The sequence below is a fragment of the Lupinus angustifolius genome, chromosome LG12 (genome assembly GCF_001865875.1).
Source record: "Lupinus angustifolius cultivar Tanjil chromosome LG12, LupAngTanjil_v1.0, whole genome shotgun sequence".
Classification (NCBI taxonomy): Eukaryota; Viridiplantae; Streptophyta; class Magnoliopsida; order Fabales; family Fabaceae; genus Lupinus; species Lupinus angustifolius.
Genome location: NC_032020.1, coordinates 18809137 through 18835940, shown reverse-complemented (window position 1 = coordinate 18835940; position 26804 = coordinate 18809137). Strand labels below are relative to the sequence as shown.

The 26804-nt window shown below is 32.2% G+C and overlaps 4 protein-coding genes across 9 annotated transcripts; 1 reads left to right on the top strand and 3 right to left on the bottom strand.

The window, feature by feature from the left end:
• LOC109361968 lies at positions 5058 to 5668 on the top strand. Its single transcript, XM_019607512.1, has one exon. The coding sequence runs from the start codon at positions 5184 to 5186 to the stop codon at positions 5646 to 5648; it is 465 nt and encodes a 154-aa protein (XP_019463057.1). The 5' UTR covers positions 5058 to 5183; the 3' UTR covers positions 5649 to 5668.
• Positions 8177 to 11449, bottom strand: LOC109361959 (polyadenylate-binding protein RBP45-like). Of its 4 annotated transcripts, none has more exons than XM_019607498.1 (7): positions 11348 to 11449; positions 11209 to 11314; positions 10536 to 11001; positions 9019 to 9074; positions 8814 to 8944; positions 8623 to 8719; positions 8177 to 8543 (listed from the first exon to the last, which is right to left on the bottom strand). In XM_019607498.1, exons 1-7 carry the CDS (start codon positions 11398 to 11400, stop codon positions 8358 to 8360), a joined length of 1095 nt encoding a protein of 364 aa, XP_019463043.1. In that variant the 5' UTR covers positions 11401 to 11449; the 3' UTR covers positions 8177 to 8357. The 4 variants fall into 4 exon arrangements, with proteins under 4 accessions (XP_019463043.1, XP_019463044.1, XP_019463045.1 ...); XM_019607499.1 differs by having other exon boundaries at positions 11209 to 11313; positions 11353 to 11449; XM_019607500.1 differs by having other exon boundaries at positions 11357 to 11449.
• On the bottom strand, positions 12654 to 16453 carry LOC109361958 (protein trichome birefringence-like 10). Of its 2 annotated transcripts, XM_019607495.1 has the most exons (5): positions 15655 to 16453; positions 14625 to 15014; positions 13756 to 13914; positions 13011 to 13387; positions 12654 to 12963 (listed from the first exon to the last, which is right to left on the bottom strand). In XM_019607495.1, exons 1-4 carry the CDS (start codon positions 16116 to 16118, stop codon positions 13027 to 13029), a joined length of 1374 nt encoding a protein of 457 aa, XP_019463040.1. In that variant the 5' UTR covers positions 16119 to 16453; the 3' UTR covers positions 12654 to 12963; positions 13011 to 13026. The 2 variants fall into 2 exon arrangements, with proteins under 2 accessions (XP_019463040.1, XP_019463039.1); XM_019607494.1 differs by having other exon boundaries at positions 12654 to 13387.
• Positions 22392 to 24794, bottom strand: LOC109361955. Of its 2 annotated transcripts, none has more exons than XM_019607481.1 (2): positions 24538 to 24794; positions 22392 to 24446 (listed from the first exon to the last, which is right to left on the bottom strand). In XM_019607481.1, the coding sequence occupies exon 2, from the start codon at positions 24438 to 24440 to the stop codon at positions 22695 to 22697; it is 1746 nt and encodes a 581-aa protein (XP_019463026.1). In that variant the 5' UTR covers positions 24441 to 24446; positions 24538 to 24794; the 3' UTR covers positions 22392 to 22694. The 2 variants fall into 2 exon arrangements, with proteins under 2 accessions (XP_019463026.1, XP_019463027.1); XM_019607482.1 differs by having other exon boundaries at positions 22392 to 24442.

The following is a 26804-nucleotide window of genomic DNA, read 5'->3' as shown; positions in this document are numbered from 1 at the left end:
CAATGCATGATAATAAAATGAAGAGAGCATCCTCCACGTGGGTAGTATGATATGTTAGCAATGTTCTTCGTTATGCATCCTCTTACAACCCACCACGTGTAAGATTCCTCATGAATAGGGTCCATGGTAGCTGTCTCTATCCATCACAATGATGATAATAACATCTCCCTATCATGGTTTAACAAAGTTTGCAATGAAGATTAGGACAAAACTAATGTTGTAAGTTTGCAGTGAAGCCACATTGAACGGTCCAGAATAATGTTATGGGACCTACAATTGAAAACTATCTTACCCATATTATAGCTTACTATAAAAATCCACATATTACATCATCAATAGGCCCACGCTCCTAGGGGCCAGTACAATTCTTCTGCATGTTTTACCCAAATGGCCAATTCTTTTGGATGTTGCTTTCCTCACTCATGCACCAAGGTAACTGCCATTTTTAATGTATTATTGTATTCATGAGTCATGATCATCAATGAATGAATGAGCCTTATATTGTAGTGGAGTGGATCACTCTGGCTAGACATAGACCCATCACTGCATCAAAGCATCCTAAGCTGTTGTCTCATTACTTGCCAATTTGTTAGTTAGTGTTGCCTGAATTGAATTAAAGTGGGTAACTAGGACCATTTCAAAAATCATAATTTAATCTCACATCTCAGGAAACCGGACTTTGTTGCTTAGTTAAGTGACAGACACTTTAACTTTGCAAGTGGAATGAATTATTTGGCAGGACAAGTTAACTTTATGAACAAGGTTTCAGCTTTGGTGAGCCTTGAAAACACAAGTTAAAATGATAATATTTTGTCTTGGTGGATTGGCTATACTTGGTGACAAATTTAGATTAGATGTATGAAGGTATTGTTTTTGTACTAAACTAGCCTTATCATCGCTATATTGTTCCTTTCCATGTCAGGCAATGTTGATCTTAATAAGGTTTAAGATTGAAACAGTTGCATAACTTAAATTTCAGTAAAAGAAATTGCAGAGTATCTCACACTAATGTCCTTTTAGTGCCACTGTCTAGTTGGGCTATATATACATCTCTATCACTCTCTTTGATAATTAAGTTGAATTTGGATCTACATATGCACAAGATTCCAGAGGCATCATCTCATGCTCTTAATATCATAAATTCCAAATTCAAAACAAAAATCTGTACATTAGGTAGGCCATCTTTTTATATGGACTCCACCACTATCATCCTTTCTCTAACTTTGTGCAAAAAATCATGTATGTGCTAACAGAACTGGATATCTGTCCTTTCTCATTTTTCTATTAGGAAATTGGCACTACTCAGTTAGATATCTTATTTGTTCATAATTAATCACAATCAGTTCCACTCTTCTTTCCTTTTTGCTTTTATTCACTACTTTCATTTTCAACTTATATAATTAATTACTTGATCAATTTGAAATAACATGCCCAAGGTTTTCATACAAAAGTATCCAATTATTTTTCTATTTCCAATACTCTTTCTCATTTTTTAAAAATATAAAAAAAAATCCTTATTTCCTAATATGGTTAAAACTGTTAAACATTGCTTGACCACTTTGGTGATTCTTTCATGTGGTGTTCCTTGCCTTGCTTTATTTCTGTTTTTGGTGCTTCAGCTTTGGGCCTTTTGGCCCATTTTCCTTTTCTGTTTTCACATTCAGTTTTTACAGTTTTTCTGTTTTTCAGTTATTCCTTTTTGGGAATACTTGTGTATTAAAGGATGCTCTCTGCTTCATAGCAGATGTGAAAAATATATTCAAGGATTATTCATTGTTACTTCATCTTCTTCTTCTTCCTTCTCATGATTTTCACCATTAAGAAAAACAAATAAAGGTTTTCTGTTCTAACATAATCATATTTTCATATTTCCTACCAATTGTGTTCCAATTCTCTCGTTCTCTCAAACTCAATATATTTTCTCTTGAAAATTGAAATTGGGGTGAAACATGTGGATTCAAAGTCAATGAAATTCCGTTCAAAGTTAATCTTCTAAATAATGGAAAATATGCTAATCATTATGTCTTTAGCTGATTAAGAAATACAAATACAAGTTTCAGAAATGATATATTCGAAGTGGGTAAAAATGATGAAGAAGATATTTATTGAAACAGAATAAGAATTGTTACTTAGAATTATAATCCTTATAAGAGATTATTGTAGAAGATTTTCATGTAGCATATATTATCCGCCCCTATTTTTTCCATATTATATAAGCTTTGATTATCTCTACTTTTTGTTGTCTTCAATAAGGCCATTAATTAAGAAAACGATGATTAGATTATGTATAATATAAGAATCAAGAAAAATATTACTTTAATTGGTACCTAAAATTTAATAAAAATGTCTTATAGAGTAGAACATATAAGAAAGTTTTTCTTAATGAAAAAAATGTTTATCTAATTGTATAAAGTCTCGTTGAATCTTCAGATATCATACTAGAGTTAAAATATTGATTCGATTTCTATAAGTGACACTTTGTTAGATAATGCAACCACATACTTGAAAGTAAAAAGAGATTAGTTAATTATTTTATAATATATTCTTGATTAAATCACAATATAAGAACTTCTTAATAAATTCATACATGCGACTAACCTTTTTCTTAATTCAAAAATTCATTTTGTACCCTAATAATGTAAATCGAAGAAGGCCAGGAAGATGAGTAACATTCGCTTGAGGGAGGTTTTGTACTTTTGATAAAGAAAGAAAAGAATGTAGAGGTAGATTTAGGCTATTATTACATTGAATTTGGTGTTTATCTAACAGGACCAAGTTAATCATACTAACTCCTTTTTCTGAATTCAGCCGCAATTTATTTATTCATTTATAATTGGTAATACATACGCTTACCAAGAAGACAAGAATTGTTTTCTGTTGAATTAAGTGATTAAAAATACCAAACTGAAACTAAAAACACACGAGAAAAACGGGGTATATATCTGGTCCAGCATAGACATTTTCAGTCTCCTTAAATTCAAAATTCAATGTACTATTCATTTAAATATTCATATGTTATTGTTATTGTCCAGATTAGACAAATTCTCCTTCTTGCGCTCATCATTCATGACTACTGCTAAGAATATACTCTAACTTCATTCATTGTTTACTCCCAACTATTCTAAGTTCCCGCAGAGTATGGTGCAGTAAAGATCTTAACATTTCAAACTTCAACAACTTTATTTAAAATTATTCATAAAAATTATCATTCTCAAGGAACATAATAAAATTTCTTTTGAGAATAATTTTTTTTGTTTTGCTTTTGGAGAGTCTTAATTTGGACCTTGTTCTATTTGCAAACCTGTTTTTATCTTTTGATTAATGATATCTTCATTACAAGGTTTTAAGATTATTATTTTAAAATATTCTTTCCATTAATTAGATAACACTGATTAACATAGATTGGGGAACACAATTAATTAACACACGAAAATAATCCTCATTTAGCATAACACGTATTTATATTCTCTTTTAGTCCTTTCTACCTTCAATTTTGATTGTGGAAATCTCAAAGTCTTACTTCTTCCAAGAAATATCTGATCTCAAATATATTATTTAATGATAATAATATAAAAATAATAATACTAATAAATGTTTAAAATTTAATTATATAACATGTAAGATTTGGGGGCAACTTCTTCCCCTTCGGAATTTGTAACTCACTATTTTTAACTTTGTCTTTATTTCTTGTTCCAACGAATTAAAAAGTAACAAATAGATGAAATAAAAATTCATAAAAGTTAAAACTGACAATTTTATATTATTGAGTGTAATATTATTATTGACTAAGAGAACATATGTTTTTTTAGGGACAAAGAATCACAATTCCTCTTATTGATATTATTCAATCAAAGAATAATAAAGGTCATACATTTGGAATAGAAAACTAACCCTTTTTTGAGAAATCCAGTGCAACCATAAGAAAGACTAAGTACTGTACTATTATTATTATATATATTATTTGTAAATATTTATACATAATAATTATAATATTCATTGTTTATTTATATTATTTACCTTCAAAAGTAAATAATAATTAATATGAATGATGAATAATGTAATAATATTAAAAAAAATTCTTTTGATGAAGCGCATATATTTTTTCTCTTAGTTTAATCTCATTATTACAAGTTTTTTGTATTAAACTTTTGGGCGTGCATGCATAGCATAAACATGAGTTTGGTAAACAATTTAAATATCTTATTTATATTATTTATATTTACATATTATTAGTGTAAATATTTATATACAATCAACATATTATTCACCATTAAATTATATTATATCTTTTAAGAGTCAATAATAATATAATGAATGATAACAATATATAAAACTCACCCACTTTTTTTTTCCTCCTAGAATTAAGGGCCTTATTCAATGGAAGAATATAATTAAAATACCGTGAATTGTTTTGAATGACTAAAGAGTGATATAATTTGTGAGTTGAAGATATAGAATGTCAAACCGCCACGGGTTCAGAGAATGGATGGCGTCCAATTTTGATGGAGGAGATAGATTCCTCATTCCTGTACCAAAGTCACTAAACTAATTAAGTTACACGTGTAGTAATTATTAACTCAATAAAACTAATAGAAAATCACATATCATCGATGTATCAAGTCAATCCTAAAGTATCATTCATTTAAAAATAAAAATTATAAAAACAAAAATTAATTTTTAATAATATTTTATGAAGTTTGATTAGTTCAGAACAGAAAAATTATAGGACAGGTGATCTTACACGTAATTACATCCCTACTCACAACAATGGATGGAGTTTTTTCCCCTTTAATTTCACACTCTGAATATCTATATGGCCACCATCATACTTGGTCAATAAAAACCCTTCTTCTGTTGCCATATAGCAAGTTAATTAAAGAGACCACATCAAGTGCATGCAGCCACGGGTAAGAATATAATATATATTAACTAATAATAATCCATTTGGTAACCACCAAGTCAAATTTTCCGTTATCCATTTCTCTTCATCACCCTACCTTATATAAGTACCTAAACTTCACAAGCTAAGCATCATCCGAACGAGTTAGTAAATAATAAATACTATACATACATAAGCACAAAGAGACATTCATTATATTCTACATATTAATTTCTTATCTAAGAGTTAAACAACTACAAGCTATTAGCTTCTCACATATACATTCATCCTTAAAGATATACACATGGGAAACTGTTGCAATACGCCATCATCCTCATCATCATCATTATCATCATCATCATCAATGGAGTGGGGTGGAGAGAACTGGGAGGATTGTTTGAAGTCTGAGAATAACAATAATACAACTATGAAGAGGAGTTCGAGAAAGGTATTTGATGAAAGTCAAGGGTTGAGTTTGGGGAAAGTGAAGAAGGAGAACCTTTCAGAAGCGTTGAGAGCTTCTTGTGACGTAAATGGAATGGTGAAGGTTAAGATTTCAAAGAAAGAATTGGCAGAATTGTTGGGAGGGATAGAGAAGCAAAATGAGATGATGATGAAGAAGAAGAAGCAAGTAGGGCGAAGTACATCTTCTTCTGCAGAACAAGTTCTTGATCGCTTAATAAAAGCAAGAGAACAAGAAAACCAGTATCATGATTCTCATCGTAGACCCTGGAGGCCTGTTCTACACACTATTAATGAAGTTAATTGATTCGATCAAACCTCGGTGCATGTAGAGATTGAGGTGGGTTTTTCATTTGTACATTTCAACTTGTACATTATATTCATGTAATTACAATTATGTTGTGATATTATTATCATTGTTGTTGAGTGTGAGCACGAATATAAGCCTTGCATGAACTCAATGCAGTAATTAAAAAATATGTGCAAATTGTTAGAAATTACAAAATTAGTTTTCTAAAATAATAATATACCTAATCTACACCATTCTGTTGGAGTAAGGAGAATTAAGAGGGGTAGTAATATAATTCAAATCGCATAACATAAAGCTGAATACAAGAATCATCATCAATGATCCATATAGCTAGCACCAAAAGGAAGACGCATATTCCATTTGACAAGATATCAATGAAGCAATAAAAATATGCAATACTCTTCATACATGATATACTCGACCACAAGATAGCTAGCATCTTCCACTTCATATATGGAGTAATGAAAGATGCGATTTCATAAAATAACACAAACTCAATTTCGATCTCAGCAGAAAGATAAGGAGCATGTATGTAGGCCTCTGGAACCTGAGGCACACAATCTGAAACATGCAAAAAAGAATCTGGAAAGAACAAGGCGGAGTGAAATATAGTAGTGGATGGTGCAAGATCATACATATGATAAACGTGACGTGATTAATATCCATATTATCAAGGACAGATCTACTTGGTCGCTACAATCATATTTGGTCAATAAACACCTTTCTTTGTGGCCATAATTTTGTTAGTTAAGTTTTGCTAGGAGAAAAAAAAAGGAAACAGAAGATCTCACAGCCATGATATACACAACACTAGTGAGGTGATTATGATATTTTTTAGTATTAATAGTTATAACTAATATAATAATCTCTTTGTTAACCTAGACAAGTTTTCCATTATTCATTCCCTTACATACCCATATAAGTACTAAAACCTTCAAGCTCCACCTCCCGAAACTTAGTCAAAGAACTACATAAGGTAGCTTTTGATATATTATATATATATATAAATTGGAAACTGTTGCAAGCCAGCATCATGAATGAATCTATATATATCCTTGAGAGTAGGAGATGATGACATAATATTTGGACAATTCTATTTTGTACATATATATGTTATGACATTCACCTATGTTCATAATGCAACAATTTCCCATTTATATATTAATATGTGTTTTTACAGAAGAATGAATATGATATATCAGAAGCTAGCTACCTTATAGTTATATATGTAACTCTTAGAAACTATATAATTAATATATCTGCTTACGTAAGTAATGATTGTGATGGAATGAGAGGATTTAACTGAGGTGGAAAGTTTTGGTACTGTATAAGGGTGACGATGCATGAGAAAAGGATAATGGAAAATTTGACTTGGTGAACACAAATGGATTATTGCTAATATTATTATTACTCGTGGCGGCATTCCCAGTTAGATATGGTGTCTGTTGAAGAAGGGTTTTTATTGACCAAAAATGATTGTAGTCATCAAATATCTTATAAGACCAAACCTTGAATTGCTCTATAAATTGGAAATTGTATATTTGCGACCAAATATGATTGGACTTGCCTTTATTTGTCTTGTCATTACTATGTTTTAGTTAATTACTTACCACCACGTGTGACCTTAGATATATATTTTTTTCTCACTTGGATAATCTTTATGATAAACATTATCTTAAGACTCTAATCTTTTTCGGTACAGAACTCTATTTCTTCAATGACAATTTGGACGCTACAACCGTGGCAGTTGGACATGCAATAACGGTTTAAATCTCCCATTGACAATTGTATGAGTCTATTCATTCAAAAATATTACACCATATATATTTTTATGGGAACATTAAGGAGTATTCTAGTAATAACTATTAAGAAATTCAAATAGAATTTACTGTCCCAACCTGACACTTCTATAGAAAACATGAAACTTAATGATTTAATGGACCAAAAGTGAATCGGCTGCCACAAAATTTTGAAGATTATGCCACAACTAGTGTCATATTTATTATTTCGGTACAATGCCACAAGTAGCAATACATCTGCTCCTGAGTTTTGTATGTATTATTTACTATCTATCTATTATATAATTATGAAGTAGTGTTAAAAAGAAAGCTTATATGATATTTGGAGTAGTTATTCCCACATGAACTTTATGGCGTAATCGGTCAAAAATAATTAAGCATCGCTATGAAAAGAACAATAATGTGCAAAATATAAATGCTGTATGTCCTTAGTTGCTTATTTTTAATGTTTTCCAATTTTTTTGATGTTTTAAAAAATGAATACAAGTTTATACTATTCTACTATTAATTATCCTTATTTTTTAACCCCATCATTAATACTCTCTCATCACTTTCCATATCTTTTTAATGAATACTCTCCCATCACTTTCTTAAGAGAAAGTAATAAAAGTTGTATTTTAAGAAAATTGATTCCCCATAAAAACAAAGCAACAAATAAAATGTAATGACAATTATATCATTCTACTTACCCTTGTAATGACATTTTTATCAACAAAACTAAGAGTATTGAATGAACAAATTAATCACACCAATTTTTCATGTTATTATCAATCACATGAAACTAAATGAAAAAGCAGGAGCAAAGTTGGTTTTCCAAGAGTCATAAGACACGAAAATAGTGACAACTGAAAATAAGTATCATAGGATTACAGAAGGAAAAGGGTAAGTGGGGAGGGGGAAGGAGTTGTTAACTATATCCCGTTTGGTGCTGTTGCTGGGGAGGTTGGTAATTTCCATATCCCGCTGGATAACTTCCATACATGTTGGGGTCCTGTCCAACAGGAGGAGGAGGAGCATAACCATAATTTTCATAACCCTGACCATATCCATAATACCCTCCACCACCATTCCACTGGTTTGGATCTGTTTGAGTCTGAAAATTCATCAAACAAAATAAGTAAAACTTGGTGCTAATATAGCTCATAATTATAACAATCACTAAATTTGTTTACCTGTTTGTTTGAAGGACTTCGGCCCCATGAAAGCCGAACATTTTGTCCACCTAAAAGGGTTCCATTTAAACCCTGCAGTGCCCCTTCTGCATAGCTCCTGATACATGAAAAAGCATGGCAAAATCAGAGTATTGCATAGACTGGGAAGTAATAACACAATAAATGTAAAAATACCAAAATAGTTAAATTACCTGTCTGCAAATTGGACAAACCCACATCTCTTGCCTGAAGGAATCTTCACATGAACTAACTCTCCATACTGCCCGAAAACTTGTCTCAGATGATCGTCCGTGACATTAGGATCCAGATTGCCGACAAAAATCTGCAACAAAAAAATTGAGTCACAAACTTGCTAGACAGACAGTAGTTTCTTCTATGATGCAAAGAAGTACGCACAGTTGTGTTATTTGGATCATTGTCGTTCTGTGCCCCCTGAGGATTCTGATATGGAGCTGCATGTGCAAATTGCATGTGAAATAGAAGATAAATGACATTAATACAGGGAAGGAAGCAGTTCATGGAAAACACACCAATCAGAGCAAAAATTGTACCAACTAACTTTTTAAAAATAAAAGGCACAAAATCTAAGAATAATATGTTTATACATCTAGCCCCGACAGCCATTAGGAACTTTTTAACATCCGAATTTCAGCATCAGATGATTCATTTCCAAAATGTATATGCACACATATAGAGCAACCACGGAAGCACAAAATTATAGGTGCCTTATGAGCACAGAAAACCATGGAATATGAGAAGTTAAAACACTAAAATAATATATATGAAATCACAAGTAAAAAATAAACCAAACATTCAACTAACTTAACAAGTGCATGAATAGATAAATGGCATGTTCAACTAACTTAGACAAAATTCAACATAGATAGTTGTCATACAATACCAAGGGCAGGGTATTTGGCATAGTTGGATTACTTGGACGAATCTGTCTCTCTCTGTAAGTAACTAACGAAAGCGCAAAAGAACAAAAGTTGCAAAGGAGAAAGTTTAATACACATATTTAATATGCATTGAAACATGTAGAAACTGTGTTGATACTCTTCCTACCCTACATCTAAAATGCTTTTCAATACTTGCGAAAAGATATGAATACTCACGGTTTGCCTCAGAGATTGAAAATAAGATTAGAGTAGAACACAATCAAGTGATTGCGCCAGCGATAGAAAACTTCACAAGTTACTTTTTTCTCATAGACGCTTTTTTTCTTTTTATTTCAAGGGGATGGGAAGAGAGCGCACTTATTATTTTGACAGATTAGAAGGCCTGAAGAACTGAGCAATATAAAGAAAGTAATAACTTTAATTGCAAAGCATTGTGCTAAAAAGAGTAAAACTAAAGGACTAAAGACTAAGAAATAGTGGCTGAAAATATAAGTAATTAGAATTAGAAGAACTGAGCTATGTAATTTGGCTAAATGAAATGAAAAGAAAATATAAGTAACAAGAATAGTTGTGGAATGTAGGCAGAAAAGAAAACGCCACAAAAAATTATGGGCAAGACATAAATGGATAACTAACCTATGCAAGGCCACACACTAAAAGGGTAACCATTTGAGCTGAAATCGGTAACAGGCTCCGAGATGACAGAGCCTCTTGACCCCCTGCTTTGAGACAACAGGAGTTCAATAAGATTTACTTATTCTATATCATTTATTTATCCCAACTTTTTAAAAGAAATGATTTTGGACTGCATACCTCCAAGATTTTAACTGAAAAGAAACATAAATTAAACAACAGAAGTAAGGATGCACACACACAAAAGATAACTAGACATTAAGGAAATCTAAGCAGTATCATTAACAGGCTAAGTTATCATTTAAAGGAAATCAACTCAAACTTATTCCAGCATATGAAGCAAACATTTACATCAACATGGGCATCATGAAAGAGAGGAACCTTTAGGTTGAGTGGTAGGGTTCTTATTAGATGCTGGTCCAACCCGCATTGCCCTTGTAGAGCAAAGAACCCCTTGCATTTCAGTCATAGCCCTAATTTGTTCACTCTCATCTCCAAACTTAACGAAACCGTAACCCTTAGTCCGTCCGGTGAGCCTATCAATTACAACTTTGGCTCCTTTAACTGAGGAATAACGCGCCCTAAACGTCTCCTGAAGATGGTAATCAGTAACATCTGCAGCCAAGTCTCCAACAAAAATGGAGTAATCAGGAGAATCATCATGACGCCTCTCGCCGGCACTAAAACTTGCCCAATTCATCCTGAAGTTCTGGCCTCCATTTGGCATAATGGTGCCATTATATGATTGAAGAACTCTCTCAGCACCAGCACGACTTGTAAACTCAATAAATCCATAACCTTCTGATTGACTAGTTTGCTTATTTCTAATGACTTTCACTGAAGCAACCTACAACCAATGAATAAATAAAATGTGAGATTTTTCTTTTGGTTTCCCACAAGTATCATCGCACTGGAGTCAATCCTGACCGAGTCGGGAACATTTAGGTCCCAGCAGATATTTTTTCCATTCGCAAAACTCGAACCGAGATCTTGCCTAAGGGAATAAAGAATATAGCAGTTGAACCAATTAATAAAGAAGAAAGAAAGAAGGTACCTCGCCGGTGTGAGCGAAACAGGTATAGAGATAATTCTCATCCATCCAATATTGGAGATCGCCGATCCAGAGGGTACGGATCTCATCGGCGTTGGTAGGTTGCTGAGGTGGCATCATCGTGTACCCTTGCTGTTGCTGATGCTGTTGCTGTTGCTGTGGAACCATACCTCCTCCATATCCACCTTGCTGCATCTTCTTCAAATTCCAAACAGAGAGACAAATAAAAAGATAAGATCAAGAACTGCCTCTTATTTCTTCATTTTTTTCATAAATACCACAATATCTTCTTATATATTTTTTTATTATACAGTTGTATTATAGAACCGTTTTCATCACATGCGCCACATATCTATTTTTTGTTACTAATTTTTTAATTTAATAAAAGTAAAAAATCAATATTGGGCTGATATATCTCAAAAGTGTTACTCCAGAACTTATTACTACTAGTGAATAAGGGTGGAAACAGGCCAGGCCGCCTACCAGGAGCCTATTACCTGGCCTATAACAGGGCAGGCCAGGCCAGACTTTCTTCGTAAACAGGTCAGGCACATGCTTTTTGAAAAGTAGTTAAATAGGCCAGGCTGTAGGCCATCCAAAAGGCCCATTAAGCCTAACAGGCCGGCCTATTTAATTATATTATGTAATATGTTCATATTATACAATTTTAATATAAGTAATATTATTATACATATGTAATATTAATATAAAAAATATAATTTAATTGTTAGGGTTAGAAGAGTCTAATTAAAAGTAGGAATATTAACCTATCTAAATGTAGATATGATGACCTATTTCAAGATGATAGAGTAAAACAAGCTTTTAAACAGACTAACAGGTCAGACCAGACTTTTAAACAGGTCAGGCCTAGGCTTTGGAATTTTTTTTAAACAGGCTAACCGATCAGGTCCAGACTCCTACATACTATATAGGCTGGGCCTGTTTAAGGCAAAGTCTGGCCTGATCTGGCCTATTTCCACCCTTACTGGTGAAGTTGATCAAGTCCTGAATAGAAATGTCTTTCAATGACCTAAACTATAGGTTACATAAAGAAACTAAATTAAAATTGTGAAGGATGAAATTAAAAATTAAAAATCATTTCCTGCCAACAAGATAATTTCGTTTGCCAGGTATGACGTATGGTCCACATAGCTATGTTAATAACGTCAAGTAAAATTTATAATTCGTTTCTATGGCAACAAGGACGTATTTAATAATAAATATATGTGGGGTAATCAAACAAACTATATGATTTAACGATAATTAAAAATGAATAGTGAATAATAAATTAATGGTATATAAAACTTTTATACTATCAGCAAATACATTTTTGTTTGTTACCCAATTCTTTTCATGTGTAAGGTTATTCACATCAACTAAATAGGGAAAAATATGAGGTGGAAAAATTTAGTAAAAGTTTTTTCAAAGTACTATTATAGGGACACATCTTGCAGTAATAAACATTTTCCTTTAATTTGGTATTAAAGCTGTTTTCATGAATGAGAGCTACCACAACAAAAGTGATAATTTAATAACACATTGTTTCTTCCTAATCTAATCACAAGATAACCAAATCTGAGAAACCATTGGTTTCTTAGTTCCAGCAGCATAGTAATCCAAAATTGATGTCCTGCCTTCAAAATAATTCTCACTGGTGACATGCATAAATCCCTCCCTCCAGATTCTGCTATAGAATATCTCATGTCTCCACAATACTTCTAGAAATTATAAGTTATAAATGCAACATTCTTCCTCATACAAGCTCCATAAACCCATGCAGCACAGTTAAAAGGACTTCGCGCCGAATAGTAGTTGTGACTGTTAGGAGTTCCATATGTGAGTAGCTTCATGTTTTAGAAATAGTGCATAAAGCAGCTCATTCCATGTATCAGGTACACCAGGCAGACACCAATGGCTGCAATCTTGTCGGCGGGGAGATGCAGGACCGACTATAGGACCAAGATAATAGATAGATGAATGCCCATCTTTTCTCTGTGCAGTCATCAATGTTACATTCAATACCTTGAACTTCTTCATAATTTCAGAAACATTTGTGTGTGCTGATGATAACACAGAATTCGCTATTTTGAATTGTGACCAGTTATCATTAGGCACCAATGAGGATCCCGGCTCTGGCAGTGTTTCCAAATGACAGTTTCCACCATTTCTCCAATCGCCACCTCTGGAACAAATCAGAACAATTTAGTTTCCAAAGATAGCCAACCCAAATATTAGTCAGCGTTATGAGTTATCTCATATATATATATATATAACTATAGTTAAGATGTTTATTATGAAATCTCAATGAAACATCTTAAGCAAAAACAGACAAGTTGAATTGCTGATTTTACAAAGCAGCTCCAATAGATATTGAACATTATTTTGGTGAGACCTCATACTCATGTCAAATCATTAATTTGTACATCATGGTCATGCAGTATTGAACAAGAAGCTTGTGGAATCATGTAATTATGGACAGTGAATTTTCTGAAGAGATGAGATGAGTTTTTAAATAACATCAACCATCATCATTTGAATTGTCAAACAAACCTGAAATGCACTGGGGCTAATGTGCGGAAGAAAACCTGCGTCTTGCTAGGATTTACTGCATCTTGTATCCAGTTCAACACTGTCTCTATAGACCTCTTATATGCATCTATTATTGGCATTTCCATCTTGACATCCATACCATCTTGGAAATAACAACGGCTGAAAAATTAAAAAAAGTTAATCTTTTCTCCAGAATATATATATAAATCTTACAGACGTAATTGAAATTAAGGAACTAATAAGGGGCTCAGTTAATCTAATAAAACTGCCTTAGTGCTGCAGTTTTCTCTAATTCCAATCTGATATAGTCTAGAGTTCATATCTTACATTGATTTTAACAGAAAAACAGAAGTGTTGACTCGGGACATCATAATCTAATCAACAAAACTTCAAACTCAAAGCAACGGGGGTAAAGGAGTAAGCTGAACTTTTGAAAAACAACAGCGTAAATAGAATATAATAGAGTAAGTATAAAAGCTCCAATAATGGAAAGATGGAAAACAAATGGGAGACAAGAGGAAGAAAAAATAGGAAAGGATTCTCTTATGTCCATTCTTTTTAAACTGCCATTTTTCCTTAATCAATTAATCATCATCGTACTTCCAATTTGCTTTGTTACCTTTCTGAAGCAGTCTATTTGCCATTGACAAACTATACATCAGAACAGAAGAAGCTATAAGTATTCAGGATCCTGATGGGATGGTAACAATCCAACTATCCTCTTTTTTCCGGCAAATGTAACAAACTCAATTTTAAATATCATCTACTTTGAACAACTTTCTATGAATGTGTGTTAACTTCAATATTTTAAAGCCAAGCTATTTGCAGGACATGTATAATCAATAAAAATATTGTAAGTATTGACTTACCCTCTTATGGTTTTCTCATAATTCCACCAGTGCCCCGTGTTAAGAACCAGGACATCTGCGTCTCTCCATTTCGAAGAGTACCAATCCATTTTATCCACTTTCAGAGTTGTCCTAATCTTTCCGGGAGCTCCAGTAGGAGGTCGGCTCTGCAATACCAGAAACGGAGATCTATAATATTCCACAGTGCAGTTAAAATCTCTGAATTTGAACACTAAGAACCCTTTGTGCTTTGTAATCGGGCTGCCATTCACTTCATAGATTGAATCCTTATTGGGAATTCCAGAAGAGAGCATGCATAAGAGTGATTCCCATTGGTTTCTCCCAATCGAGTCCCCAGCGAACACTACGCGTTTGTTTCGCAGTTTTTCCAACATCACCGTAGCATTGAATCTGCATTCATAGATTTTTAGCTTTCAAAACAATGAAAGGCAAGCATCTGAGTGCAAATAAAATTATTGAAATTTACCAATGTTACACGTTTTTGTTGCTAGTTCACAAATACAAACAGGAAGCATTATGATAGAGCATTAGTGTTGTATTCATAAAAGTATTATGGCGTTGTTCGATCCATGTAGTCAACGACACCTAATAAGTTAAAGGCTTTATTGTTGCTGTTGTTGTTCACAAATACAAACAGGAAGCATCTTAAAAAAGGAATTTCCAAAAGAGGGAAAGCAAACATAAAGTCACCATTCTTATAAATATAGTAATGAAAAGGCTTTCTGTTATGAATGCCATCAAAAGATTTTAGTTCAATTGAAAAATAATAGTTAAGACAACATCAAAGTCGACCCATTATGGTTTTTTTGTGGCCTTCGTTGATTCCAATTTTCAAAATACTATAAGCATAAACATTGTTCGCTGGCAGCATGATACCACATGATTTTGTAACTTAAAAAATCAATTGAAATTATTAGACCAGCAATTCAATTTACCATCTTTTTAACTTATTTCCTCAGCTGAAAGCAATGAAAAATATTACTATAATAAACTTCAAAATGGGGAAGAATCAGAAACATAAAAAGTGTACCTTGGTAAGTTGCAATGTTTGGGTTGCCATCTCCACTTGGTGTAAAACAAATCACGTCTTCCATTCTCAGAACACCGAAATCCTTCATCCAAAAAGCTGCAATCTTTAGAATTATACAAAGGGTAACTCTCATCCCAAACCCACTTCCCATCAAACAAATCACACCCATCACCCTTTTCTCCAATAAACTCAACTCTATGCTCCTCCTCATTATTAGAAAACCCTTTCACCTTTAACCAACTCAACCTCTTTTCACTAGGTTGGTTAATGAGCCCAAGTCTTGTACCAAAGTCTCTATTATCCAAATAGAAGAAGCAACAAACAACAAAAGCGCTTACAACAACAAAAACAAGGACATTCAGAGATGGTTCAAACAACCTTAAACGCTTCACTCTCCTAAAAGCTTCAAACTGTGGTGGTATCATGGCTTCAACTTCTTCTTCTTGATTTGATGAAGATGACATTTAAAACTCGCACACACAGGAAAAAATCAAATTTTGGAATGTGGGTATTGGTAACGGTCAGCACTGAAAAGGAGAAAAAGAGAAAAAACGGAAACTTGTAAGAAGGGAAGGGTGGCATGGAAGCAAACAAGATGAGATTGATGGCCCACAACACAGAAAAACAGTAACAGTAGAAGGATGTTTTGTATTGCTACCTTTGCTTAGTAGGTTAGTTTAGTAAATGCAATCAATGAAAAAGGTGAAGGGAAAAAGGAAGAAAGAGATGGGTATTGAGGAAGCAAAGGACCATTCATTCATTCACCCACTCATTTTCAATAACACAGATTTGGTGGGAACTATTCATTCATTCATCAAATCCGACACAAGCTAATAACTATAGACTAAGGGACACCTAGTACACACAAACAATAAGTCTTATATATAGACATGTACAACGTAATATTTATATACCATAAGATTTGATGAATGATATATTAATATATAGCATAAGCCAGATTTGAAGTAAACTCCCTTGCTTATACAACTTTTGCTATAAAAAATAGGATAATGATAAGTATTTTCGTTCTTATATAGGTAATATAATCACCCAATTATAGGAAGACAATATTAGTTAAGGAAAATAGTCAAAATACTGAAATATGGATTTCTTAAAAATCAACAATAGATACATTTTTATGACTAATGTAAAAAGATGTTATTCCCAAGTTCAAATTGGTTTGGTAAATAAAAAATGTTAACACTAATGTAAATGTTGTATTGGAAAATATAAATAAAAAAATTCGTTCCCTTCATTAAATAAATGACTTTCAAGTTTCAATTACAAAGTATAATTATTTTTTATTAAGCTTGAACAAAACGCAGCACTAGAGTTTTCCCCGAAAATGGTGTAAAGTTGGGTGAGTAAAGAATGGCATTACGGAAATTAGAAGGAGATGGGGTATCGGTTAGAGCAAACGTGCAAAAAATGCAGAACGTGGTTAATCACCGACACTGTTTCAGTAACACATAAAGGGTAAAGTGCTGTAGTGGTGGATGGTTAGTTTTTGTGAAGGTCCTCCGGAAGTAATTCAGTGGACTAATTAAGTGTCTAAGTAAAAAAGGTTTTACATCATGAATTAGTCTAATACAGTCGAGAACATTCATAAGTATTTGAGCTAACTTTTTTAGCGAGTATTTTTTCTATACATAAAACTTGAACCCTTTTATGCTTTAAAATCAATTAGTCGTGACCTTACAAAACAATTTGTACTTTAAAATCAATCTCAGTATCTGTGTATGTTGAAATCAACTTCAACATGAGATGATGTTCTGTAATATACTAACATATATCTACTCACCTATTGTTCTTTTTTTTTGTATTGTATATCTCTTCATCATATTTTATAAAATCGAGACAAAGTTAAGTCTATTTTTCAAGTCTATCATTATTTAGTAAACCACATTTTTTTCACCCACTTTAATAATCATTTTTAATTTATCTTTCAAATTTTTCTTCACTTTTTCAATGTCTCTTTGTAATTTTTTTAATATGTGAATTTGAGATCGAACTACTATGCATATATATTACCTTCTCTTAAGAATTATTCTTCAATTAACAAAACTTTCAGATCAGAATTATGATGAAGAAATTAATTGTTAAAATTTAACAACAGTATTTTAGAAAAATTATACACAAATTAATTTTATTCTTAAATTATATTCACAACTTTAAGCATCAGATTTTTTGGAAGTAATGAATTAGTAGTTTGTTTCAGAATGACTAATAAGATAGATTGACCTTCTTGGATCATGCATTTGTCAATAAATATGATAGGGAAATGTGAAGAAATTAGGGGGCATAAGGATCTGAAAAATGAGAATAAAAATATGTGAAAATTGATGAAGCAGCTCTCACGTGAAGATTAATATATTGTCAGTATATGTTAAATTGGCGAATATGAAGGAACAAAAGATTAAGAAAGAGGGGTGAATGAATTAATGAATGCGAGCATTATATGATCCAGTGCTCATCACAGAATAGCACAACGTACCCGCCATGGCACATCCTCATTAAGTATTTGCTACTTCGAGAGTATCAAATATAATTAATAAGATGTGTGCATCAAAATGGAAGGTATCTATGTGATGGGTTCATATGTGTATCGAAAATCTACCAACAAGATGTTGGTCTAGTGATGTAAGATCACACTAGATTATCAAGTTATAGTACAAAAAATTATGAGGAAATACTTTTGCAAAAGAAATATTTTTGCTAAATCATTAGTGTTACAATGTGAAGAACATAAGGTTCATCTTATTATTAGAATAAATCAAAGTACTCATACTTAAATATTGATACAATATTTCTAAGACATTAGATGCTTTACTTCTTCTTTTTTTACGTAAAACCCTTTCACCTTTAACCAACTCAACCTCTTTTCACTAGGTTGGTTAATGAGCCCAAGTCTTGTACCAAAGTCTCTATTATCCAAATAGAAGAAGCAACAAACAACAAAAGCGCTTACAACAACAAAAACAAGGACATTCAGAGATGGTTCAAACAACCTTAAACGCTTCACTCTCCTAAAAGCTTCAAACTGTGGTGGTATCATGGCTTCAACTTCTTCTTCTTGATTTGATGAAGATGACATTTAAAACTCGCACACACAGGAAAAAATCAAATTTTGGAATGTGGGTATTGGTAACGGTCAGCACTGAAAAGGAGAAAAAGAGAAAAAACGGAAACTTGTAAGAAGGGAAGGGTGGCATGGAAGCAAACAAGATGAGATTGATGGCCCACAACACAGAAAAACAGTAACAGTAGAAGGATGTTTTGTATTGCTACCTTTGCTTAGTAGGTTAGTTTAGTAAATGCAATCAATGAAAAAGGTGAAGGGAAAAAGGAAGAAAGAGATGGGTATTGAGGAAGCAAAGGACCATTCATTCATTCACCCACTCATTTTCAATAACACAGATTTGGTGGGAACTATTCATTCATTCATCAAATCCGACACAAGCTAATAACTATAGACTAAGGGACACCTAGTACACACAAACAATAAGTCTTATATATAGACATGTACAACGTAATATTTATATACCATAAGATTTGATGAATGATATATTAATATATAGCATAAGCCAGATTTGAAGTAAACTCCCTTGCTTATACAACTTTTGCTATAAAAAATAGGATAATGATAAGTATTTTCGTTCTTATATAGGTAATATAATCACCCAATTATAGGAAGACAATATTAGTTAAGGAAAATAGTCAAAATACTGAAATATGGATTTCTTAAAAATCAACAATAGATACATTTTTATGACTAATGTAAAAAGATGTTATTCCCAAGTTCAAATTGGTTTGGTAAATAAAAAATGTTAACACTAATGTAAATGTTGTATTGGAAAATATAAATAAAAAAATTCGTTCCCTTCATTAAATAAATGACTTTCAAGTTTCAATTACAAAGTATAATTATTTTTTATTAAGCTTGAACAAAACGCAGCACTAGAGTTTTCCCCGAAAATGGTGTAAAGTTGGGTGAGTAAAGAATGGCATTACGGAAATTAGAAGGAGATGGGGTATCGGTTAGAGCAAACGTGCAAAAAATGCAGAACGTGGTTAATCACCGACACTGTTTCAGTAACACATAAAGGGTAAAGTGCTGTAGTGGTGGATGGTTAGTTTTTGTGAAGGTCCTCCGGAAGTAATTCAGTGGACTAATTAAGTGTCTAAGTAAAAAAGGTTTTACATCATGAATTAGTCTAATACAGTCGAGAACATTCATAAGTATTTGAGCTAACTTTTTTAGCGAGTATTTTTTCTATACATAAAACTTGAACCCTTTTATGCTTTAAAATCAATTAGTCGTGACCTTACAAAACAATTTGTACTTTAAAATCAATCTCAGTATCTGTGTATGTTGAAATCAACTTCAACATGAGATGATGTTCTGTAATATACTAACATATATCTACTCACCTATTGTTCTTTTTTTTTGTATTGTATATCTCTTCATCATATTTTATAAAATCGAGACAAAGTTAAGTCTATTTTTCAAGTCTATCATTATTTAGTAAACCACATTTTTTTCACCCACTTTAATAATCATTTTTAATTTATCTTTCAAATTTTTCTTCACTTTTTCAATGTCTCTTTGTAATTTTTTTAATATGTGAATTTGAGATCGAACTACTATGCATATATATTACCTTCTCTTAAGAATTATTCTTCAATTAACAAAACTTTCAGATCAGAATTATGATGAAGAAATTAATTGTTAAAATTTAACAACAGTATTTTAGAAAAATTATACACAAATTAATTTTATTCTTAAATTATATTCACAACTTTAAGCATCAGATTTTTTGGAAGTAATGAATTAGTAGTTTGTTTCAGAATGACTAATAAGATAGATTGACCTTCTTGGATCATGCATTTGTCAATAAATATGATAGGGAAATGTGAAGAAATTAGGGGGCATAAGGATCTGAAAAATGAGAATAAAAATATGTGAAAATTGATGAAGCAGCTCTCACGTGAAGATTAATATATTGTCAGTATATGTTAAATTGGCGAATATGAAGGAACAAAAGATTAAGAAAGAGGGGTGAATGAATTAATGAATGCGAGCATTATATGATCCAGTGCTCATCACAGAATAGCACAACGTACCCGCCATGGCACATCCTCATTAAGTATTTGCTACTTCGAGAGTATCAAATATAATTAATAAGATGTGTGCATCAAAATGGAAGGTATCTATGTGATGGGTTCATATGTGTATCGAAAATCTACCAACAAGATGTTGGTCTAGTGATGTAAGATCACACTAGATTATCAAGTTATAGTACAAAAAATTATGAGGAAATACTTTTGCAAAAGAAATATTTTTGCTAAATCATTAGTGTTACAATGTGAAGAACATAAGGTTCATCTTATTATTAGAATAAATCAAAGTACTCATACTTAAATATTGATACAATATTTCTAAGACATTAGATGCTTTACTTCTTCTTTTTTTACGTAATTTTTTAAGATCTATAAAAGTATAAATTTAAAGATATCTTATATAAATTACAAGCAACAATGATTACTCTCAATTAGATGGATGGTAATCATTGTATGACCCCATCATCATGTTGTGGCATATCTCATCCATAATACAGCCTCTTGATCTTATATCATCCACTTGAAAATATCATCAAATAATATATTTTATGTCTTAATCACTTTATTTAAATTTAATTATACAACTAAGATTTCATTACAATATAAACTAATAAATAACGAATATAATTACACTTGTGAGAAGCATAACTAAATTGTTTTAGTCATTTTTTAAAAATTGATTAAATCTACCAAGTCGCATCAGACAAACTATCAAGTCACAGTTTTACTCTTAAACATGTTAAGCCGAACAATTTCCATCAATTTTAGTGTTGGCAAATCAGATGAGTGTTTCAGATTGGTTATGTGTCATGTTTTCAATTGGATTAGTAGTCAGCCCAAACGAAGTTTTACAATAATACTTGTCTTCTGGTCATATTATGAGTGTTTTGAGATTGGTTTTCACATGGGTAAACAACAACATATAGAATACCTTGGGAGTGCGATAAATTATGGGTTGTCTTGCTTTGTGTTGGTGTTAGAATGGTTAAGATTCTGTATGTGATAATCGATTAACACTATAGTTAATTGATTATATGAATATTAAAAATGTTGTAATTTTATATTGTAAGAATTAATCGATTAATAGTGTAAAATGAAAACTGAATTGCTGCTTGTCACATTTTATGACTTTCAAAAGCGCATAGACATAGTTCAAAGTGTATTTGAATGATGGTGGCATGGGCCTTTTATGAGAGCCCATTCATTATTAAGTCAGTAGTTTTTGGCTGAATCTATTATTCCGGTTTGGTTGATAGTAGAATAGTATAATTTGAATCTATTGTATTTGGTGGGTATGGTATATTTATTATGGACTTTTTTCTGACCTCAAACACCACCAAATTCAACCCACCCATAAAAAAAACGGAAAAGGAACTTTGGTATAAATGATTGTGACAGTCACATCTATATGATATCATGGATTTTATATAAGTGAAGGATAGTGGGTAATTTTTGTGAGTTAACTAGACCAATCTATATTTGAATATAATTTTTATATCAATGTTCCATTTGCTATTTATGTTGAAGGCTTCACATGGTCTAGGGACAGTGGTTGTTTAAGAGAGAATATGATTTTGCATATAGTATTTTTTATACTATATATCGATTAATACAAATAATTGCCTATGAACTATATCAAATGTGATTAAAATCCTTTGCTAATCTATAAGTGGGACAATACAATGTATACATAACTCACAACTCACAATAACAAATCTATGAGCAACACAGAATGCCAATTACAGAAACAGCAAGATTCAAAATATGGTGGATATATATATACCTCAATGGTCTTCATCCAAGGACTTCTGTACCCAAAGTATAAGGTGTGCATTACTCTATAGGGTATGCCTACACATTCCTCCAATAACATTTCGCAGGCGAAGTGTTTAAGTCCAGGCCATCTCTTCTAACTGAAGCTATCTTGCACACAATGCATTGAGAAGAACATGAGCTAACATGAGATCCACGAAATATTGATGCCCGATTTGACCATCTCGCCACTTCATTTTCGCTGGAGCCCTTCCATAGTGAACTCCATCATTACATCGGTTATCAAAATGCCATGGAAATGTCATATCAAAGTTATCAATCACACCAGATACAACGCCGACACGCTTCAATTTCTCTAACAACACACCATTGAACACCTCCATTTTGTTTGGATTAAAAGCCAGTGACCTTGCATATCCACCCGTTGCAACAGTGTGCCGATAAAAGACTCTCGGCCATGCCAACCCTCTTTGCTTCACGGTCTTCATAACATCTTCCCAAAACAATGCTGCATATTCCGCTCCAACAGAAAATGCTCTTATATTACGCCAGTGGACGCCATCATGCAAGCCGGAATTCATAATCACAGTATCTGGGATTGTGTCTTCTGAGAAGTACTTCTTCAACAAATCTTGAAACCCTTCATCTCTCAAGGAATCCAATCCTAGATAGTTTTGAGTTTCATTCCAATGCCCATTGAAGATGCTTGTAATCCTAACTGTTTGGGATGAATCTTTTGGGTTTGAAAAGTTCATGTCAAACCTTCTAGGGACAGAATGTATTTCAGGCAAATCTAAAATAAAATTGAGCAGATTACGTATTGTGTCAACATGATTTGAATCACCCCAGAAAAAAATCCAACGATTCTTCAAGCAATTCCAAGCAGCCTCAGATGAATACATCTTGAATGAGCAATGGGTTGAGTACACCCAACCATTACTCTCTAGAATTCCCAAAGAACCATCACACCATGGCGCTTTGCATGGAAAATCTGGTGCTAGGCATCGATACCTGCCATCATTGCCTATAGGGCAGTCGTCGTTCTTGCCATGCCTTGTCCACCTTCCACACCACACATCCCTTTCAAAATCAGAAGCTTTGCAAGCCTGCAGTTCTGGTAACCGAACACTACTCTTGTAGAACCTGATCACAATATTACGAAGCACACGATCATAAGAAAATCTCCATGGGGTGAATTTAAGACCTTCAAAGTGTCTGTAAAGCAGGATTACAGTGAGATTGTAAACCCCTTCGAAATCAGGATGAACTTGCAGCGAAATCGAGTAAGAGCCATTACTGAAATCCTTCACCAAAGGCCTAGATTTCCAAGATTCCCCTGAAAGATCGGTCTCAAAATAATCACCACCTAAACAGTGAGGTTTCCCTAAATCATCCAATGCTTGAAAACCAAATTCATGAACATCTCCAGCTGATAGCTCTATCACTTTTCCAGCATCCAAACCCGGAATTGAAATATCCGAAGTCTTGGAATCTTTACAAGGTTCACCTCCATGACCTGACCATCTTACTAGAAGATTTGAAGTCAAGTTGGGCTCTAATTCACTTGAAATCCAACTTGAATACCCTTTAAGAACTACAGATTCTATATGATTATGGGAATCTAAAACAGTTTTACTATTGGGATGGTTTTGATGCAAAGTAACAGGAATATATGGCTCTACAAAAGTGAAATTAGAAGAATGAAGAAAATCTTGATGCTGATACCTCAAACCTTGAATAATGTTCTTAATAGTGCAGCCATCAATGCTCCAAACAAGAACCATTCCAACAAAAACCAAAGCACTGAGTAATCCAATACGCCAATGAAGTATTGGAATGGACCACACACCCCATTGATTCGGCTGTGGAGAAATCACTACCTTCTCTGGCATCACTAACTTTCAAAACAACAACAACAACAAAAATAGTAATCCAAGAAAAGTAGATATTCAAACCAAATCCAGCATTAAACACCGAAAAAGTAGTTACCTTTTGATGACAAAGATCCAAAACAGTGTGTTAAGGGAAAAATATCAAATCTTGAGGAACCAAAAAACAATACTTTAATGGAAGATAAGAGAAAAAGAAATGGTTTAAGTGAAAATGTAAGTTGAAGGAAGAAGCATTAAAGTTAAGAGCATGTAGCTGGAATGTTCTCTACAAATGGGTTGAATCACAGATTAAAGGTAACAACATCTTTCTTCACATTATACACCCAAACTACTTCATTTTATTCAATACAATAATCATTAACTTATCAATATCATTCTTTTTTGTGTGTATAAGAATACTCTTAAAGTCAAAATAGTAACTTTAATATAAATTAAAAATTCTTTTCTTTTTCACCTTTGAAAGTTTATTATTCTTTATAAATCAAAATGAGGACATATATCATATTATCACTCCTTTCTATATTTTTGATTGGTTGTATTAGTTTATTACAACAAGAGTTAGTTAAAACTTAAAAGACAAAAGTAAAAGGTATAATATCAAATGTTATATTCTATAAATAATATGATTCTTATTAACCGGTTTTTTAATGTTTTTTCTTCTCTAAATTTAAAGTTTTGGCTTGATATGGGTTGAATTGGATTTTTTAGAGAATAGAAGGAACGTTAAGTTTGAATATCAAATTTTAAAAAAATGCAAATAACATATCTTAATTTAGTTTTATGCTCTTTTTAACATTTCATTTCAACTAGGAGAATCCTAGATCTGCTCTAGAATTGTCAAACAATTCCATTATTGTCCACTTCTACCTTTGTTTTCGTTACACTGTTAGAATCCTCCTCCTTACACTATCAAACAACATTATTATTCAATTTATTCTTCTCAATCTCATGTATATATATATTGGGAGATTTATATACACAGGCTAAATTTTTATGCATATTATAGTTACCACCAATTTATAAGATTGATATTATCTTATTTGAACTTTTCAATCCAATGTTACCACCATGTTCTTCTTTTTATTCGTTTATTAGAAATAGAACTTTTTAATGCTATTATAGTTTTCTTAATGATTTATTTTTATTTTTTCATAGTTATTCTGAAAATAAAAGTTAGAATAAATTAAAAAATATTAAGTCCTCCAAAAGCAAGGATTCAAAGTCTTCCATTTGTGGGATAGAGTCCACTTACATTTTAATCAACCACCTTGAAATAAAAACATTTTTAGAAATTTCAACAACAATTCCTATTTATGCCAAACCATTCGCGACCAAGTGTTTGTAAAGTTTAATTATAATATTCGATTTCGGTGGCCCTTGTGGCATCACAAATCAAAGGTTAACATGAATCATTGTGCAGTCTGCACTATCCCTCGCCGACACACATGGGTTCATATCATTGCTGTATATTATTTAACCATGAACATTAAAATACAATTAATATTTTTCTCAAATTATACTCCCATGCATTTATTCTGTTTCTAATATATTTAAAAAATTAACTAAAAGATAAAAAGACAATATTAAATGTAATGTTCGTGTAGTCACACATTAGTTTTTTATAATAAAAAATGCAATAATCCATATAACAAAAAATAAAAATATATGTGCATATTAAATGGAAAAAAATGTGTACACACTAGCAGTGTTTGCATTTTATATAGAGGTTTTAAATAAATAGTTGAAGATAAAAAAATTGCTAATAAAATAGAAGATAAAAAATTAACAATTTTTTGATATTTGATGTGAAGTTGAATAAATCACATTATATTATATATTTTGTAGGCATTAAAAATCACATTACATCATAATTTATTTGAAAATTTCCCCCTTAAATTATGTCTACGATTGTCCATTTTGCCTAATAGAAATGTTTGCGGGTTTGACGGGCAAACGGGAGGGCGAAATTTGTATGTTAAGCTCGCAAAATATTGCAGGCTATGAGAGCTTTCCTACATGCAGTGCCCATTTTGTCATTTATAGTTTTATATATTGTCAGAATATCAGTGCATCATCCACAATTTATATTTATTTATCATTAACTATTTAAAAAGATCCAAATAAATGATAAATAATATTGTAAAATTTATACGAATAGGGCATAGATATTAGACTAAGTTGAATGTATGATAATAAAATCTGAACTAGATTACTATTCTAGCAGGTTTGTAATAAGAGTATGTTCAATCACAAATGTATGTTATATATATAGTTAAATAATGTAATTGGTTTAAATGTTTATGGAGACAGGGTGTAGCAATTGCAGAGCAGTGGTAGGAGGGGGCTCTCCCATTCCATTGCATT

Excerpts from the sequence above, each read along its gene's own strand:
- LOC109361968 (XM_019607512.1), top strand. The coding sequence starts at position 5,184 with ATGGGAAACTGTTGCAATACGCCATCATCCTCATCATCATCATTATCA.
- LOC109361955 (XM_019607481.1), bottom strand. The coding sequence starts at position 24,440 with ATGCCAGAGAAGGTAGTGATTTCTCCACAGCCGAATCAATGGGGTGTG.
- LOC109361959 (XM_019607496.1), bottom strand. The coding sequence starts at position 11,400 with ATGCAGCAAGGTGGATATGGAGGAGGTATGGTTCCACAGCAACAGCAA. Across the intron at positions 9,075-10,535 it reads CCCTACCACTCAACCTAAAG|CTCCATATCAGAATCCTCAG; the intron begins GTTCCTCTCTTT and ends TTGCACATGCAG. Across the intron at positions 8,945-9,018 it reads ATGATCCAAATAACACAACT|ATTTTTGTCGGCAATCTGGA; the intron begins GTGCGTACTTCT and ends TTTTTGTTGCAG.
- LOC109361958 (XM_019607494.1), bottom strand. The coding sequence starts at position 16,118 with ATGTCATCTTCATCAAATCAAGAAGAAGAAGTTGAAGCCATGATACCA. Across the intron at positions 15,015-15,654 it reads AAACATTGCAACTTACCAAG|ATTCAATGCTACGGTGATGT; the intron begins GTACACTTTTTA and ends CTATGAATGCAG. Across the intron at positions 13,915-14,624 it reads TATGAGAAAACCATAAGAGG|CCGTTGTTATTTCCAAGATG; the intron begins GTAAGTCAATAC and ends TTAATTTTTCAG.